The sequence below is a fragment of the Aplidium turbinatum genome, chromosome 1, assembly GCF_918807975.1.
Source record: "Aplidium turbinatum chromosome 1, kaAplTurb1.1, whole genome shotgun sequence".
NCBI classification, from domain to species: domain Eukaryota; kingdom Metazoa; phylum Chordata; class Ascidiacea; order Aplousobranchia; family Polyclinidae; genus Aplidium; species Aplidium turbinatum.
In genome coordinates this window covers 16,617,210-16,636,288 of record NC_137472.1, presented here as the reverse complement: position 1 = coordinate 16,636,288, position 19,079 = coordinate 16,617,210, and the positions used below count along the sequence as shown (strand labels likewise).

General features: G+C 35.2%; 1 protein-coding gene across 1 annotated transcript in view; it reads left to right on the top strand.

The window, feature by feature from the left end:
• Positions 1 to 1,763: 1,763 nt before the first annotated feature.
• Positions 1,764 to 19,079, top strand: part of LOC145771094 (ral guanine nucleotide dissociation stimulator-like 1) — a 30,136-nt gene continuing 12,820 nt past the window's right edge. Inside the window, exons 1-5 of the mRNA XM_082582837.1 lie at positions 1,764 to 1,831; positions 14,975 to 15,070; positions 15,912 to 16,102; positions 16,398 to 16,448; positions 18,231 to 18,472. Coding sequence (XP_082438963.1) covers positions 1,769 to 1,831; positions 14,975 to 15,070; positions 15,912 to 16,102; positions 16,398 to 16,448; positions 18,231 to 18,472 — 643 coding nt within the window. The 5' untranslated portion in view covers positions 1,764 to 1,768. The remainder of the gene's footprint in view (positions 1,832 to 14,974; positions 15,071 to 15,911; positions 16,103 to 16,397; positions 16,449 to 18,230; positions 18,473 to 19,079) is intronic.

Below are 19,079 nucleotides of genomic sequence, written 5' to 3'. Positions count from 1 at the left end.
TATGGTCGCACCCAATTTGACAAACTGCAAACGAAGATAAACTCTCCGACTGCTTCCACGATGCGTTGAAAGTCCTAGATTTTTTTTTTAAATATAGTCACGTGGGTCCTTTTGACTACTTTTACTTTACATTTACGCAAATTACCAGTTACGCGACTGTGTTTGTTCATAGATCTCTATACATTATTGTCAACTGTTTGTTTTTTCACTTATTTTCGTTTTCAAAAATCGATACTTTGTTACAAGCTGATGGTATCCATTTAAGCAAGATATTTAAACCGAGAATACGACAAATTGTCTAGAATTAAACTTGTTAATTAGCAAGTGGTAAGGTCATGATTTCTTCAAACAGCTTTAGGCTACAGCTGACCAATTAAACATAAAGTTTAGGTGCCAGTTTATACGTTATTGTTGCTACAGTATCCATCGACGTTCTTAGAAAAAAATCAAGAATTGTACAGACAACAGCAACTCAAGCAGACCTGAATTGTAGTTTACAACCCTCCAGACAGCAAAATCCGTCATTTTTACAATGATTTAACGTCTGCAAACGTCGAGTCAATGTAAAAATGACAAATTTTGCTGTCTGGGGCCGTAGTTGTAGTGTTGAAAATCAGCTTTGCAATATTTTTTTTTCTGCATGTCAGCCATATGGTTCACAAACGTTTATTCAAAGATTATGTTAGAAATATCAGCGTAAATATATTTGTAAGTCTAAAATCAAGTTATCGTTGAGGTGTATCCTAGCAAGTTTCAATCGTCAAATCATGGTTATTCAGATTACTAAAGATTATGCACAAAATCTTGTTTTGTTATTTTGTTTCCAACAGACTGATTTCACATTGTATCCAACATGACATCAAAGTTACATCTTTGTAAATTATGATAACCTACTTTTTTTTATCATGTCATTACACATTGCTGCTACGTGTAGTTTGTTTATGCATCAACAAAGAAAAATTCTCTTTTTGTATAATATGTAGGATAATAATTATACTAAGTCTTTCCAGTCTAATTGAAGCAAAGTAGTTGTCGGGGGTTGCTTGTCTTCCTTGATTTAAATATAACTTATGTAAAAATGTTAAGTCTGCTACATATAGATTGGTTACTAGTTCATTCTGATATACGAACTTAATTTCTTTCCTTTCAAGCAAGTCAGTGGAAATTTGCTACAAAGTAGTAATTTTGTTCTCACAAACGCGCAAAATATTATAAAATTTAGAAAAGGGATAAAATTCACTTTAAAACAGATTCAAAGTTTTCAAACCTTTCAAACTATAACTATACCTCCATATGTCAATTGCCATAACAGCACTTTGGCCTCAGAAAATATTTGTTGCACTAACCCGCCTGTAATTCTCATGAAAATTAATACTACTGGGAGTGAATATGTTGGCTTGAAACAATTGTTTCTATAAGAAAATAAATCTGTATTGCTTGTGTGCTGACAATGAATTCTTCTGCAGAAGTTTCATAAGGTTGAAATCAATTTACGCGTTATTTATAATGTAGCCTAACTGTGCGAAATATGTTCGTACTTTTGAAATATTTTCGAGCTATTTTATTTAGAACAGCTGGAAGTGACAAGAAATCAAATTAAGCAAGCTTTGATATTACACCATTTTTTCCTGGATTAAAATTTGGTTTCATTCATTTGATTTGTTACAGAAAATTTATAAAAAATCAATGGATTTTTTCAACCCAATAGAACAAAAGACATGACTAACTAACTATTTAAATATCACCAACTACTACTTGCGTCATGGTGATGACGTCGTCTCTTTCTACCTCACTGAAAAATGGAGATTTAGCATCACAAGACAACTCAATCGTAAGTAGATTGTATCATATTTTTAGTTTAAAGTGAAATGGTTTTAACAAAAATGTAGCTTCAAGATACTGACGGGGCTGTACAAGTACAGCCATACAGCCAACATGTAAAAAGTAAATGTAGCCTAGCTTTATGCTCTATCATTAGCTTGTTTGCTTTTTGCCAAAAAAAATCTTAAAAATTGAAAAAAAATTCAAACGTTTTTCGACACTGTCTCATAAGTTGTTTTTGTTCTTTCCATAAATATTCTAAACGTCATTTGGCTGTCTTTTAAAATTACCAACTAAAACGATTTAGCGTTTTGCTATGAAAAAGAGGGGTGTCTGTAACACGTGGCGACGAATCGAGGGCCACAAGGCTTTTTCACAAGATTGTTAAGTTTGTTATGAAGATCTCGGCTTTACAATGTGGTGTGGCGTACAGCCAGTACTGTAGACAGGGGTACTACTTTTGGACCTTGGTCTTGGCCTGGGATGACATTAGAAGCCCCTAGCATTTTCATGAAGTCCAGGACCTTGAAGAAACCACCGAATATTCTTGGGGTATAGTGCTTTTTTTAGAAACGTCTTGATTTGAGACCCGTAGGTCTCATTGGTATTGGGCCCAAATTATTCTCTGAACGGCCCTGGTTGTGTGTAAGATGCAATCGCCACAACGAGTATCACAAGCAGTTTGATCCAAGGATAAAAATATTGTATAGACAAAGTGATCAGCTGACCACACGTTTGATGCAAGTAGGCCTACTGCTTTTGTACCAAAGCATAAGCTTAGTCAAATATTAGGTCAACTGTTGTATGTAGCCTTGTAATGCATGGTTTGGTGTGTTTATTGTTTTGTAGTGTGATGTTTTCCATATTTTAGTCGGTATTTTTTGAGTTGTTACACGATTAAAATAGTTTCTTTTGCTTGCTTCATTATTGAAAAATACAGTATCAGAACAACAAGCAGCTGTTAATGTCAGCGAAAACGGTCACTTCGTGTTTCAATCACTTCTAAAAATCATCTAATAGCTTGTCATTATTGACTTTAATGTTGAATTTGTTTGCGAAGACAACACAATCACAGACAGCAAAATCTGTCGCTTTTACATTGATTCAACGTCAGACATTGAAGCAATGTAAAAATAACGAATTTTTGTGTTTAGTTGGGCTACTTATGAGTAATCAATAACAATGCGAGTAGCTTCTTTTTGCGCTTTTTTTTACTTTAAAAATAAGTTTTCCTTCACAAAATACAAACAAATTTCAAAAAAATCATTTTTTTTTTTGAGCAAACAATCATTTGTCTAAAACTTAAAAGCTTCAACAAATTGCGCAAAAGAAAATTAAATTTTTTTCAGCTACTTTAAAAACTTTTCCAAAATTTTAAAAGGAAACACTTGGGTTACTGCTTCACAGGAAATTCAATCGCGTATCTGCGATAAACAATTGGAACACGCCTATTAGACTAGACTAAAGGCATTAAACCGATTAGCGCTTTTCTGCTGTTTATACGTGTTTTTTTATTGATTCAACGTAAAACTTGAGAACTTTTATATTAAAATAAATTCTTCTGCACCCTGCTCTTTGGCGGACAATGACTGACGTGATTTGGCATGACAATTACTTTGAGTCAAGTAACGTATTTGTGACGTATCGGTTAACCAAACCTAGGTTTGAGTAAAATTAATTAAGCTTAACCAGTGTTGCCAGAGAAATATAAAATCTCACTCTTTATCTCACTCACACACACTCTCTCTCAGTTTTCGCCAAACTGATTAAAAAATTTGCCACTTGTGTTGCTCCTTCTTTTGGTTCAAAATATGACCTTTCCTCGGCTCTAGCTTCTTACAAATTGAATGTGTGAAAAGCAATCACACACAATGTGATGGATAAATTCGCTTCTACAGCAACAAAATAAAATGCAACAAACTCCAACAAACTCAAATAAATGCAACAACGACAAACAACAAAAGTTCTGCTGTATCTTTGTGTTTCAAGATGGCGCTAGAGCGGTATGAAGTCAATGCTTCATCAAGTATAAGAGGTAGGCTACATGCTTGGCGTTACTTGATAAGATTACATGGCAGAAATAAAAACATACTTTAAACACGAAAAGTCTTTTGTTGTAGCATGTGTATAATTCTATGTTTTTATCGTTGATTGCGAGCACCAAGTATTATACTCACCCTATGTGGAGTAGCGTCTGAGAGGCACGTGCCCCTCCAATCATGTCCAAGTTACAGTAATTTTACTACTACTTTTACTACAGTAATTTACGCTTAGATATATTTTTAATCAGTCCTGGGAGAATGTGGTAGGGGGTAATCATCAATTAAATTTTCACAATATGCAATTCATGCACTTGAAACTTTTCTATGTTAAAAACTTGAATGCAAGAAAAAACTGTCAGTGACATTCCAAGCATAAGTCATTAATAAAGTTGCTGTTTTCAAAAACATTGTGACAAACCAAATATTTACAAACGTATTTAAGACATTATCGTCTTTCCGTCACCTCAAAGTTTTAATCGTTTTTCGTTTTTTAGTTGTCAGCTGAAGTTGTTTTCGTGAAGTTTTAAAGTAAGTTCAAAATCAGGTGCACCACTTAGCAAAATCTGCCTTGTCTACTGTAGCCTACTTTGATTTTACTTCAGCCGACGTTTAAATCAATTTGAAAAAGAAATACTTTGCTAGCTGGGTTGCTCTGTTGCGACATGCAGACTTTAAGGATAAAGGTTATTTTATGACTTTCTGCAATGATAAAATCTTTATCCTCGTTAGTTTGGGGTCAACTGCATCCATTGAGCGGGATATCTGATAAATTTAAGTAATATCGTAAAACATGAGAGGACAGTCTTATAGTTTATTACCATCAAATCATTGAAAAAAATTCCATTGTGTTATTCTGCAAGCCTTTACTCGTTCGCTGCATGGTTAACACAATGAAACTTATTTCCAATTCCCAGCAGCTGTCGCTGTGATTCATTTTCATTGTCAATTTCTTGTCTCTGGAGGATTACATGAGTGCTGGAAACGACTCTTCCAAAAATATAATATGATAAACAACATTCAACAACGTAGCATGAATGTAAATGGAAGATTACTTATCAAGAACAAAGTATCTGAGTCAATAAAAGTTTGGTTTTATTAAATTCAATCACAGTAGAACAGTGAGAGTAAGTTTGTATGGTTCTATAATAGAAAACAAACCACTCACTTCCACGTCAACAAATCAGTCACAACAAACCAATCAGTAAAAATTGACTGATTTTCAGACTGGGGTGCCTTATATATTATGGTTGCTCCAAGAGACTCTTACTTATTTTTGGAGAGGTAGCAGTGTTTAAAAATACTTATTAATATCAGAACCAGACAGAGAGCGCAGTCGCATGCGCACAAAGTAAATCCAACCTCTGTTGGTAGTTTTAACAGAGAACACAAACATCAAATACTTCAAGTTCGGTTATGTAACATAGTATTCTGTAACAACAGTCTCACAACAAAAGTTAAAGTTACTGAAGTTCTAACGACAGAAGCGTGATGATAGGCAGCATCTTGAAAACTGCAAGTTGTTCGGTGCTACCAGTCCTTTTTGCTGCTATTTTTATGTATTGATGTAGCTACCTTTCTTTGTCGACTCATATTTGAAAAGATTGTGATAAATCTCAACGCAATCGCTCAGGGAATCGGCAACATCTTAAATCAAGATCTTCAGGCTTCTAGTCCAGTGCCAGATCCAAAGGGCTGGCGAATGGAGCGATCACTCTCACTAAAACACAGAAAATTAGCTTTATTCATGAAGTAAAGTATCTTTAAGGTCAGATTAAAGTAGACCTACACAGTACACATCATAACGTTTTGTTAAAATCCCCCCCCCCCTAAGGCTACTTGCTTGATCCGCTCCTCTTCTGGTTCTCTTGGTGATATACATCTGTGCTTACTGATCCACATGCAGAAAACATTGAATTGCTTCATTTATGATTAGAATCAGCTTTGGTTGAAATACAGAACTGACACCTTGAGCTTAAACAAGAAGTTAGTCTTTTTTTTTAGCAAACTTAAATTTGAAAATCTCAAAACAAAGATCCCTGAACTCAAGCGTGGAAGCAACTGGTCTGTGCGAGTGTTAATTTTATACAGAAAAACTTTAGATCTACTAAAACTGATCTGCTGCCGACTATAAATGCCGTGATCAAGGATAAAGACTGAAACTTCATGTGAAAGTTGCACAATGCACAAGCTTAAAATTCGGAGACTAGTCAAGAATATTTTGCTGAACATAAAGTTGAATCGATGTCTAAATCGCCAAAATCATATTTACAAAAAGCCTGTAATGATGTGGCCTGGGGATATACTTTGCGAACTTGAGTTTGCATTTGGATGAAAGTATTGATCGAATTCTCACCTCTGCTGCAAATGAGCTCATTGAACTTTGTCAACAGAGATCTGACTCAAAACAGTTTGAAAGTTAGTAAAAAGCCAAAGCATGATGTGCAAAGTTCGAACGAGCCGCAGAGGACTGGTATTGTAAAGGTGGAAATCAAAAATAGTTGAATAAATACATGATCAGCCAAGAAACTTCTCATAAATTAAAATATTGCTAGAATATGTGAGAAGTCCTGCTCTGTATCATGCAGATAAGTGTAAATTAAGTCTTAGATCGACGGAAAAGTTTAGCGCAATCATACGAAACAAGTCAGTTTAGTTAGACCAGGGGTGGGGAACCTGCCGCCCGCGGGCCGAATGCGGCCCGCGTGACTGTTCCATGTGGCCCGTGTCAAAATTTCTTTACCCAAAATATATTGAAACAGCTCAAAAAAGAGTAGGCTCTGCCTTCTCGGTATATTGTGAATGGCCTTCTATGACTAGTTAATCCATCATAGAAGGCCATTTGTAACAACAGTGTGTAGCTTTTGTCACAATCTGTACGTCACAATGTGACCGTCACAAGGTGACTAGTTATTGTTAATCGTTAATATTATTTATTATTAATGTTATTGTTAATAATTAATAGTTAATATTAGTTAATGCATTTTTTATCTGTAAATAAAATTTCGAAATTTTTAGTGGCCCGCCTGTGTTATTTCTCATTTTATGTGGCCCGCAATACTAAAAAGGTTCCCCACCCCTGAGTTAGACAATCTAAAAATACCATGCATTAACATCGCTGACTAGATTATTACGTTTCTATTATTGCAATATACAACGTGGGCTTAATGCTTTTTCTCACAACATTGTAACTCACATCTAATGTGTACACAATGATCTATATCCTCGTTTGTTGAGTCATGGATTATCGAAAACATACGACAAATTCTGTAATAAAAGACGTCAATTTATACAGTTGACTCTGAATGCGTAATGGCATCCGAAGCTAAGAAGGTTCTCGAAATGATAGTGCTGAAACGTTCTTGTTTTTTACAGGAATGTATTTAAAAAAACAAAACTGTATTGTTTGTAACTTAAATACACTTTTGCAAAAATATAGTTTTATCAATTGTGATCCATTTGCCTTACAGCCATGAAAGTCACAATCATACACTGTAGATCGCTATGGTAACATCGATACATGACAAGGCTTTTTTATTGTTGCAATACTTTTGATGTTTAATCTCGAAAACAGTGTTTGTTTTGAAAAACTTTTTAGCAGGAAAGTGGCTTTGAGTTATGGTTGTTCCTGGGGCCTAAGGCCATATGACGGTCAACGTTTACGTCAGAGATGCTTTAGCACGTTGAAATATCGCTTTGGGGAATGTCAGCTGAGCTGAACACATGGATTTGATATTCAACATTAAGATAAACATTAACGTGAAGTTGATAAAAGCGTTTGTAATTGTAGCCTACTTGTGGGAGCATTCGAGGTATTACTAGAGACGTCAAATATGAGCCACGTAAAATTTGGCACAACTTTGTCAAGAAAAGCAGTACAGACCGTTGGAACTACAGTTAGTTAAGATGAAGGTCTCTATATTTGTCAATGGGCCGTGGCAGTTAAAAAAATACATGAAATGCTGCAACGTAAGAGATGTATATATTTATGTAAGGGGCAGATATTACAGGTTTGATTTGAACTTAAAGTGGTTCTTTGTGAACTTTTCAAACTACGCTTAAAGTGATGTCCAGAGTTCCTTGCTTTAGAATTTAACCCAGTGTTGGAAATATCGAATGAAAATAAAAGATGATGCAATGTAATACTGGAAGAGAAGGGTGTAGAATGTATCACACACAGTCAACTGTAGCTCAGCATATGACACATCCCCAAGTGTTTGTGGGCGGGAATGCATGACAATACTTCAAGAACTGAACTGACTTGAGCGTCAACGAGTTTCGGTTTGTTCTTACTCATTTCATTTGTTTTATCTCTTCGCCCGATTTGAGATTATTTTACATTTATATCTTTTCCATTAAAATATTATCAACATATAAGATTTGTATTCTACTGAATTTAGAAATGCTTGAAACTAATTATAAAAGTCTACTTCTTCATGCGTTTTAATTTTTAATTAAACAAATTTTAAAGATAGCTCAGATAAAGAATAAACGTTTCATGCATTTAACAAGTAGACTATGTTGCAAGATGTTAGTTAAGAATAGTAGGCTACACTCTGGTGTAATTCAACCACTTAATACAGCTACTCATGAGCAGGATTATGAGCATTGGCGTTGAAGTTAACAGACAGTGTTGTGACATGCTATGAGCAATTCGTGATGATATCTTGAGATTATCAAGGGAAGGGAAGCAAACAACGTGATGTAAGGATATTTTTGTTGGCTTCTGTTACCTCCAATTACATGATAATTGCTAAAGTTTTTCCTGCAAAACATCATGATAGTGCATTTGATTTGTGCATGAATCCATGTTAAAATATGCAAGTGGTAAAATTTTTATGTGTTGGATTTAAGATCTTAATAAGTCAGTTTGTAAGGTGGGAGAAAATATAAAATTACGAATAAAAGTACAAAAAGTTGTATTGTTAATATTAAGCGTAGTGTAACGCAAATGTTGGATAGCCATAGTATCTTTTACAAAGCTTGAGAAGTCGTGAAACCAATGCAATTGCAAGTCTTCAATTGATTTAAAGTAATTGGATTGTGTGTATTATTATTGCAAGTGTTGTATTCGTCGTCGTCGTATCCAGGCTTACGCCCGGTGGTTGAAGATTTGGATTAAGTGGACGGGAAGGCTAGGAAGCCAAGCGTTACCAGTTAATGGCTTTTGGTGTGCAACCAGTGAAACCAAATACATAAACTGATAGTTCAGTGGTTCCCAAACTAATCTTGTTATGGCTGAGCTCGTGCACAACACCTTTAACTGTGGCATCCATGTCAAAAGCCGCATAAATGTAGCAATGTAACCGTAAAAGCAGCAAAAGGTTTTTTCTTCACGTTAACACTAATTAAATTAGAATTCGATATATGGGTGTTACGATCAAAATACATTTGTGACATCAAGTAATGATTGAAATAATTAAAACAGTAAAAGCGTATCATAATCTATTATATTTAGAGAGGGAAAAAAACGTAAGTCACAGTTTGAAAACTACCAAGCTATTGTGAATAAGACAGGCCATGGATAGACCAATGTAAGTTAGGCTATTTTAGAAAATAAATTGCTAGTAGGCCTACGCATAGATCTTTCAGTTCATCAGTGACTGACATTTTCAAACTAAAGAGAAAAAAAAGAGAAGTTAGAAAGGCAGGAGGGGTGTAGCGTTTGTCATGTGTATATTTCTTGTGTCATTACTTGGTGTTGCTCAAGGTGACATTTTAAAGCATTAAAATCGTTTAAACAACAGAAAAATTTGATTGAAAAATGTATAATGTGTGATCACTAATCTCGTTATTAGGGAAGCCTGCGTTGAAGCTAATCACAACCCGAAGCCAATCTGAAATTGTGGCCAATTGTTTTTCCGGAAACAGATTTCAATTAAATGAGTACATCTCGTTACATTCCAATTGGCAGGTTTCAACTCACAACAGAATTAACGGCTCGATTTAATTAGAAGCAGATCGATTTGCAAAGTTTGCAAGCTCAGTTGACCACTACAGAGTGAGTGAGGGTTTAAATAGGTATAGATCCGATTCCAGTTCTAATTAAGCTACTTTATTATTATCAAAGCTTTAACATCATACTGATTGTTTTTTGCTGTTCTGCAACGCAGTGAAAGTAGGCTACGTCGAAGTAAAAAAAGTGACGCAGTATGATAGACGCTTTGTCGTGCAGGCATAACTAATGACGCAACAAAAAAAATCTTACTCCGAGAATAGGTTTCAAAAGTTGCTAATATTTTATTGATGTAAGAACAGTTTTTACCCAAAAGTCAAGACTTTGTTGCATGAAATGCATCTAAGTTGTTCAAAAATGTTCTCCTGATGATTGTTATTCAGATGCCAAGTATCAGGCAACTTGTATTTTCTCAATATGAATAGCGTTCGCTTGTATGAGTTTGCTTGCTATTTGCCTGCTGAAATTCCGACTATTTGCCTGCTGAAATACCGGCTATTTGCCTGCTGAAATGCCGGCTATTTGCTTGCTGAAATGTCAATTTTTTTCCTGCTGAAATGCCGGCTATTTGCCTGCTGAAATGCCGGCTATTTGCTTGCTGAAATGCCGTGTTGTTGTTGTTGAGTTTTATGTGAGTATTATGATTGACAAAAGTAACTTTTTTACAGAAATTGTATTGCAGTTTGTTCTGAAAAAATGACCTTTACTTAAAACCTTTAGCGAGCTACTATTGCATTGCAATCAGCTGAAATTAATCATTGAGTAGGCGGTGTATGCCATACTTTGCGTCACTATAAGCTCTTCGCTGTTAAATCTTAGTGCAGAGTGAAAAAACATAAAAATAGTTGGACGTACAATTACCAACAAGGAAATGGAAGGACTGAGAGAAAAGACAACCTGTCCCAGCTGCGTGCCTACCATTGTGCTACTGCTTTCAATTGTGAGATAAATTCACAAGAACCAGGCGTTAAATTTAGGCTTTGTCCAAGAATTCATTCAAAAAGATGATTTCCAGCAAAATACTTAAGTTATTGAACTTTTGTAATAACACAAAGTTATTACTACATCCTTACCATGCAAAATATTAAATTGCGCTTCATATCAATGCTCAGCAACGTAAAAAACGAATTGTTGTCATCCGATGAAGAGATGAGGGATGATTTGAGAAATTTGAGACGAGAAGAATTTTGATGCAGTCTATATACAAAATTTTCTTTAACAAAAAAAGGTCAGTTTTAAGTAAGAACCCTAAAAAATGAACAATTTGTTATTCTGCATATTAAAAGTCAGCCTAGCTAATTTTATTTAAAGTTAAGAAGATTTTGTTTTGAGTTATTGTAGACTGATTAATTTTGTATTTATACTTTTAAGATTGGACGAAGAGCTAGTGTTTTATTGATGGGACTGGTTCGAATTTGTCAGTTAAATAAATAAAATTTCACTTACGGTAGCCTACGGTAATTAAAGGAAAATGAGCTTAACACTAAAATGTAATTTCATTATCATAATAAACCGCAGAAACACAGTTCATCAAGCTTTAGTTTTTAAGCTCATGGCAAAAGCCTCATTCATTGGATGGTTAAATGTGATGAGCTGAGGAAGCGTGAAAAGTTTTACGTAGAAACGTGAGCAAACCTTTTAACAGTAGGCTAGTGTTACCTTCCGAATCATTTTCAACAAAAATTTTCACCAAACTGCCAGAATTAAGTTTTTGGAATGACTGTTTCATTATTCCGTGAATAAATATTTTTTCTGGTAATGATCTGTGTTGTAAACTTTCCAAATCTTCATCTAAATTCTACCGCAATCAAATAATTTTTGAAAAGTGTAGGCATTTTCCATTGTCATAAATAAGAAATCAGAAAGAGAAATGTTGTCTGTACCGTCTGCACTCTCCTTGTGGGTGAATACAGTAATATGCGTTTTCTACGAGCTTTCGATATGTTGCATAACAGCAAAGTTCACAACTAGTTTGGAATTGTTCCGGTTTATGGCCATTACTCCCAACTATAGGCCTACGCCTGGTGACATCATCTATGGATAAACACTGATTTGAGAGCTTGGTGCCACCCCATTAGGTCGAGTAATGAATTGAATGAAGCATCATTGACGCACCTAACTAGGAAGTCAAATATCAAAACTTGTTGTGTCCTTTTCAATTAGTGCTTTTGTAAAGGTAGCCTATGTACCTTTGAGTACAGACCAACAATATGATAGAGTTTCAAGCAGCAGAAGCAGGTTATCTGCCAGCGATATTGAACGGTAAGCCTGTAAATTGCTCAAACCTTTTGCAGTGTTGCACATCAAAACTTACTGAAATAACATGACTGATTTTATCATTACCGTACACACAGTGACAAACTCATTTGGAAAAGGCGTCACGCACCCGTTATATGGCTAAAATATTAGAAAGATGTCAATTGTGGTATAGTTTATTCTGCCTTTTTGTGTTTACCTCTTTTTTTACCATGACCTACTCACCAGCAAGGTTGCCAAATTTGGCCTACAATTCGGACAAAAAACAACAAATTTGCCTAATTTTTATAAACAGAGGTTATATTTACCAAATATAGTGAAAAAAGCCTTCTTCTTTTTCTTCTTATGAAGCCTTCTTATAAAACCTCTACTACTATCTATAAAATGAGGCCAATTTATCATTTACTGTCCGTAGCACGGTTTGTGTTTGAATTGAGATCAAAGGAGAAGTAGGCTAGAAGAAATGGTGAGCTGCAGTGTTGTAACTTAGCCTAAAATTTGTTTGTTGTGCAATAAAAACTTGAGAAAGCCTTAATTTCTTTTGAACGCACATTTATGTATTGACTTCGTTTTGACAAAAAACACTCGTTTTGATCAGCTTTGTCAAAGGTTAATTTGCTAGTTAATGCCGATGTTGCCTCAAATCGCAAGCACCGGTATCCTAATGCAAAAATATTAAATCTTAACTCTCTTCTTCATATAAATTTTGTTTTGGTGTCATTGATTGTGGGTGCTGTTTGTAGTACAGAAAAGATAAATGTTTCAAGATTTAGAATATCCGTAAAGAGTTTAATTGATTGATTGAATCTTTATTCTCGGATTGGGAATCTTCTTGCAGAGCTTAATCCTGGCAGTTTTGCATACTTGTAGAGGCTTTGAATCACTGTCGCAAGCCCGGTCACCCAGATTGACAAAGCGAAGTTTCCGATTGTTGAAGTTTTGTTGCCAGGGAATTATTCCATTCATTAGATGCCGCTGAATGGAGAGCAGTCCTTAACGTGCGTTGCTCAAGCGCACACTCCGAGAGTCAAGCCAGCGCCGCTTGATCTTGAAGCTTCTTCGTTCCAGAAGTCACACGCTAACCAATGAGCAATCGGGGCGGACAGTTTGTTTTGTTGATCCTTAAAATTGCAGATTTTATTTTCAAATGGTAAAATTTGAAACGCTAAGTCTTTGGGATTCTATTAGAGGATACTTTTTGTCAGACCTATTGATGAAAAAAAATTCGTGCAAACAAAATGCTATTTATTGCATACATGTGGCTTTTTCATTTGACAAAATTGATAACAAATATTTGTGAAATGTAGGTATTTTTTAGTTGTTTGATGCAAATAGTAGCCTAGTTGCAGTCAATGAACATTCAGCATTCATATCATCATTTTGAATTACTGTAGAGTGTAGATGACAATACTGTCTGAACAAATAGGTAACGCATGAAAAACATGGAAGCACTTGCATTGAATTGTTGATGAAGATTCTTGTTTTAAAAATCCAACTCTGATAAAGTTTGAAATAAAATGTTGATTAATCTTGAACCTTTGACCGGGGAAGGCCAAGAAGTGAACTTTGAGAACGACAACAAAGACGTCATTTTATCTGACCTCACCCGACCAACTCATCTACCCCTTATTAAGTCAAACACTCTCCGCCCAAGCTTACTTTCAACACCCGAATTGTTACCACACAGAGACAGATCATATTGCAGCTTGCCAGAGAAAAGAGGCTCCCGCGCTTCCAGCAAAAGCAAGACTGGAGTAAAAGTTTCAACCAGCACCACCACTTTGAAGAGCTCAATCTCAACTCCTACATTACGAAACCATTCGAAACAACGAAGATGTTACAATTGGATCAGATCACGGTGGCTAAAACTAAAGGGAAAACCCCGCGATGACCTCACCGTAAATTATGGCATCATCAATCACGTCAATAAGAAACCATCACCGCGCTCACCATTCCGTCGCAGAGCAGCTACAGCGCCTCTGGTGTCCATTTGTGGCAAGGTCTGTTGTTCTGAAAGCTACGGTATGCTAAAAGTCTTTCATGCAACAGAATGCTTGCTGTAAGGTACCATCCGTAACATACTGACTTAATTTTTGTGTGGTAACATTTGGTGCAATGAAATTATTATGAGACACTTTTTGGTAAGACTTTTCAGGAATTTAAATCTAAAATTAAACCAAGATATCGACTTGAATGTTTTCAATCGAACTTTTAAGTAAATGAAATGCTTTCCACTGCTGGACTCAAGTTTATAAACATTACTGTACGTTTTGATGCTGTGTCTAAAGCAGACTTAGGCTACTCCACGAGAAGTATCAATATATCCTTTCTTCAGTATTTCCTATCCTTAATAGAACTCAATCAATGTAGGCTATATCCTTTCTTTTTTATACGGTGGAACCAAAAATAGTCAATACCGCAATATTTAGAATGGTTTCCGAAAAACACTACTTTGACTTCACGACTCCAACTGCAACCCATCATCAATATGACTGAAAATACTCAAATTTAAATTCTAAATTTGCAACGTCGGGAAGACCAATCCCGAACATGGCAACATTGTCCCCCCTATTTCTACTTAACAGCCATGCTATCAATGTTTCTCTAAAAACAGCAGCTTACCCTTGCTTGGTCAGTATACTGTACTGTAGAAGTGAATTTTGCTTTGCCGACAATCTAGTCACCGGCCTTTTGATACTTATTCAAATGAACGATACATGTAGCTGAATTTTTTGCCGGCCCTTAATTTAATTTGTTTTGTTCGACCACAACGGGCCCTACTTAACCCATCAATTTTCAAGGTACCCAATTTCAAATTCGAGTAATCAGAGCGGTTTGTTGGCTCCAATGTTGCCTGATTAATGGGGTTCACTTTACTTTTCACCTAAAAATGTTTGTTTAGGAAAACAAACGAGACTGGGGAGAGGAACGTCACGATGACGTCATCTATGCTGTCACCTTGAAGCGAGTAAAGAAAAATCCTTCACCAGCTCATGATGTCAGTTAAGTTTGTGTTTTTTGTTTTTAGTTGTAAATGTAAGAAATAATAAAATAACTTCTAAAACCGGAAAGATTTTCTTTAGACTTACTTTTGGCAGCTGCTGCATTGAAATATTCTGTTTCCCAAAGCAATCTGATGATGGCTTGCAGTATAGTAGAGGTTCCTGCTCATGATTTCCACCAGTTGCATTTTGTCGTAATTTTTGTATGTTTGAGTGAAAACATATTAGTACAGAAGTTGATTTAAAGTTTACGAACTTGTGTCAAACTATATTGTGTTATAACATAGTTTATTCATGAAGACGCTCGTAAAATTTTTGTTTAATTGTTTTACAAAGAGAAATAGCTTCTAGAATGTGTCGTATTTCTTACATGCAAACTCATGACATGGAACATTTTCTTCTCCTATTAGCTCAACACTGAATACACTTGCAAAGCAAAATTTAGATTTTATTGACCATGCCAATGCAGGTTCTTTGCTTGCAGTTGACAAAGCTTTCGGAATTTGAGTGTAATAAGAATGCATAAGAGAATGCACAGAGGCACTCAGCCTGAAGGCCTACGGCACGGTGCTGATAAGGTTAACCAAAGCCCGAAACAGCTGTTTACAACTGTGAATTCTTGTCTCACTCAATGGTTAGATAAAAATACATTTGCTTTCAAACTGGTTAAAAACTAGTCATGTACACAAAATTGTAAGCAATTTAATTTACATAAAAAGCATAGCTCCATAAAATAATTAGGTTGAAAGCATCACAATAGTTCTAAAAGGTTATTACAGATTGAAATAAAGAGATCATAAAGTAAATATCTATCACCAATGAATTTGTTTGAGATAGAAAGTGGATGGGCTTCAATGGGAAACACAGAAGTCCCGCTGTATAAAAGGTGCCACGCTTTCGTTTCTGGTTGGCCGTTTGTGTCGTTCTTTCGCGGATGACGTCGGTGAACAAAACTTTCTCACTGTCTTCTTAGCCACTTACAGATCTTTTGCAACTCCAGCTCAAGTGCTAGACCTCATCATTGCTGAGTGAGTTAATGGGTTTTCCATCATCATTATAACCTTACTTACATGTTTTAAATATCACAAAACAGTTGGAATAATATCAAAAATATGGAAAATTGTTAACGGTTTATGTGAAACTTTAAAATTTGGAATGAAAAATAATTTGAGAAGCGAACAGTACAACAGACAAAAATCATGACAACAAATTGATATTTTTGTAACTTATTGTTTTTAAAGCTAAAAGAAAACACAAGAAGTAGGCTACCTTGTTATTTAATAGAACGGAATAGGGTTTTACAAAGTTACAACTTCTTTTCAGGTGTGAAAAATCGAAAGAAGAACCTCTTGACAAACGAAAAACAACCTTGAGGTTGGATGATACACTGCGTTTGCGTTTAGATAAAGTTATATTTCTAATGCTAGAGTTTCATGCATGTTAATCATGCTGATTTATGTTATGAAGATATCTAACATGTTATCATGGTATGAAGATAAATAACTGGGCTATTGTGAAGTGTGAAGATAGCCTAATATAAATCATATTGAAAAGATGGCTTACGTTTTATATTAAAACCACATTAATCTCTTAGGCACGAATTCTTAGAACTTTGTAGTATGCCTTGCAAGGTTGGTCCTTGATCTCTCCAAATCTGTTAACCCTTTAAGGGACAATGGTACATATGTGTACCATAAAAGTTTTGGGCTTCCGCAACTAAAATAAACATTTTTTTGTTAATTTTACGTTTTTATGGTATTCTGCTACATTGATTGTTCAATATAAAATTAGAATTTCGAAACTCTGGATCATTTTTCACACATTTTAAAGGTTGGTTTTTGAGCCGTTAGCGCAGTACCACCGTGACATCTGTTCACGGTATGTTTGTGGAAACAACAAACAGCAGTTTGCTCTATTTCATTCCGAAACATAAAGGATAGTTGTTGTATTGTAATATATAAACGTTTTTACCATTGTTGAAAGTATTTTAGTATTGAAAAAAAACATATAAATTTTATGGTACATATGTGTACCATTGTCCCTTAGGGGAAATATCAGATAACTTTTCAAATCTTATTGAGGTGCCTGTAGGCAGTGTGTTTTCGTGTTGTTGCTGATTTGTAGCTCTTTAATATCATCAAATGTTAATAGCCTATGTACATATATGCAAACATTGCACCAGAAAAGCACTCCAAAACAGAATAAGCAATATATGTATTGAGTGTAATGTCCACCTGTGCTATGTAAATGGTAGAAATTGCTTCTCATTATACCATGAGTGTGGCTAACTTTACTGAACTGTCACTATTATACTTGGAAGATGTTTCTGTATGAATGTGGGAATTTCTGACTTCCATCATCAAGTTATTTTGCATGGAAACAGCACTTTTATAATAAAAATGGTGAATATGGGGCTGAGTTGACCCCCTATATGTGTTGAGTGCAATGTCCACCTGTGCTTTGTAAATGGTAGAAGTCGCTTCTCATTGTACCATGAGTGTGGCTAACGTTACTGAACTGTCACCATTACATTTGGAAGTTGTTTCTGTATGATTGTGGTAATTTCTGATTTCCATCATCAAGTTATATTGCGTGGAAACAACATTTTCATAATAAAAGGGGTGAATATGGGGCTGGGTTGACCCCCTAAATACCTAACATTGAATAGTCGTGTGGGTAAAATCTTTAAAATCACAAGACTGTAAAGCGAAAGTGCTTATGAAAAACAATAGGGCTCCTCATATGAAGCAACTATAATCAAAAGAGTTATCAATAAAATTTCCCCTAAGGGACAATGGTACACATATGTACCATACCGTTTTATAATAAACAAACAAACAAATTAAAAAAAAAATTCTTAAATTCAATTTAAGTTGCCATTTTAAACTACAAAACATATTTATTTTGAAAAAAACTTTCTTAGAAATATTATATCCCTTAAAGGGATAAAACTTGCTGGAATATTAAAGATTGAAACAGTAAACTTCACCAAAATACGTCGATGATTAAAATGCAGAACACAACTTAAAAAAATTATTGGAGTGATTCCAACCATCCCATCTTTGTTTTAAAACGTTTTAACGTTAAACGTCCTTTGTAAGAGTCTTCTATGTAAGAACTTAAATGGCGGCGTATTGAAATATTCCGCTTTTCCAGATCGATAGTGAGAGTATTGAAGACATGGATGGAGACATATTTTGATGAAGATTTCTACGATCCTCCTCAGCATCCTCTCCTGAAAAAGATGCACTTTTGTTCTGAAAAATATCATCAAGATGATACGCTCGTTTGCCAAATCAATATTCCGGCCATTGAAAACGAGTGCGGGTTTATCACTTTTGTAAAATCAAAGATAAAAGCAGCAGAAGACAAGCAATCACAAGAAGAGTTTGTTAAAAGTGAGTGTTTTGAGATGATATATTACACTGGTCTACAAAAAAAGAATTTTTTTTTGCTCCATGAACTTTGAAGACTGATTTAGAGTAATTTTGGGGTGCTGAATCCGAATCTGACCTCAGATTTATCCTATCACGTCAGGTTTGTGAAATATGACAACAACAAATTGTTACTTTCGTCAAAAGTGGAAGATTTGGCGTTGCGTTTACCACCAGCATATGCAGTGCTGTAACGAAAGGTTAGTGTTAGACAGGCCAAAACAGCCTAAATATGGTTACTGAACAAGCATTGCCATAGGCTTGCTTAAATCTTTGTGGTTTCATGCAAAACATTGACGGGGGGAGGAGGTCAGTTACACTTATAGCCTCCCTTTTAGCTTGTTATTACTGCCTTGTTAATAATGTTGCTTAGAAAACAAATTGGTATCAAAAGTATAATTGGTAGTTCTATTTCAGCTACTTATGCACCACATGGCCTGGATTTCTGGATCTTGCACAATGTGTATGTGCAATAAACGCAACGTCAAATCTTCCACTTTTGACAAAAGTAACAATATGCTGTTATCATATCTCACAAACCTGACGTGATAGCATAAATCTGAGGTCATAT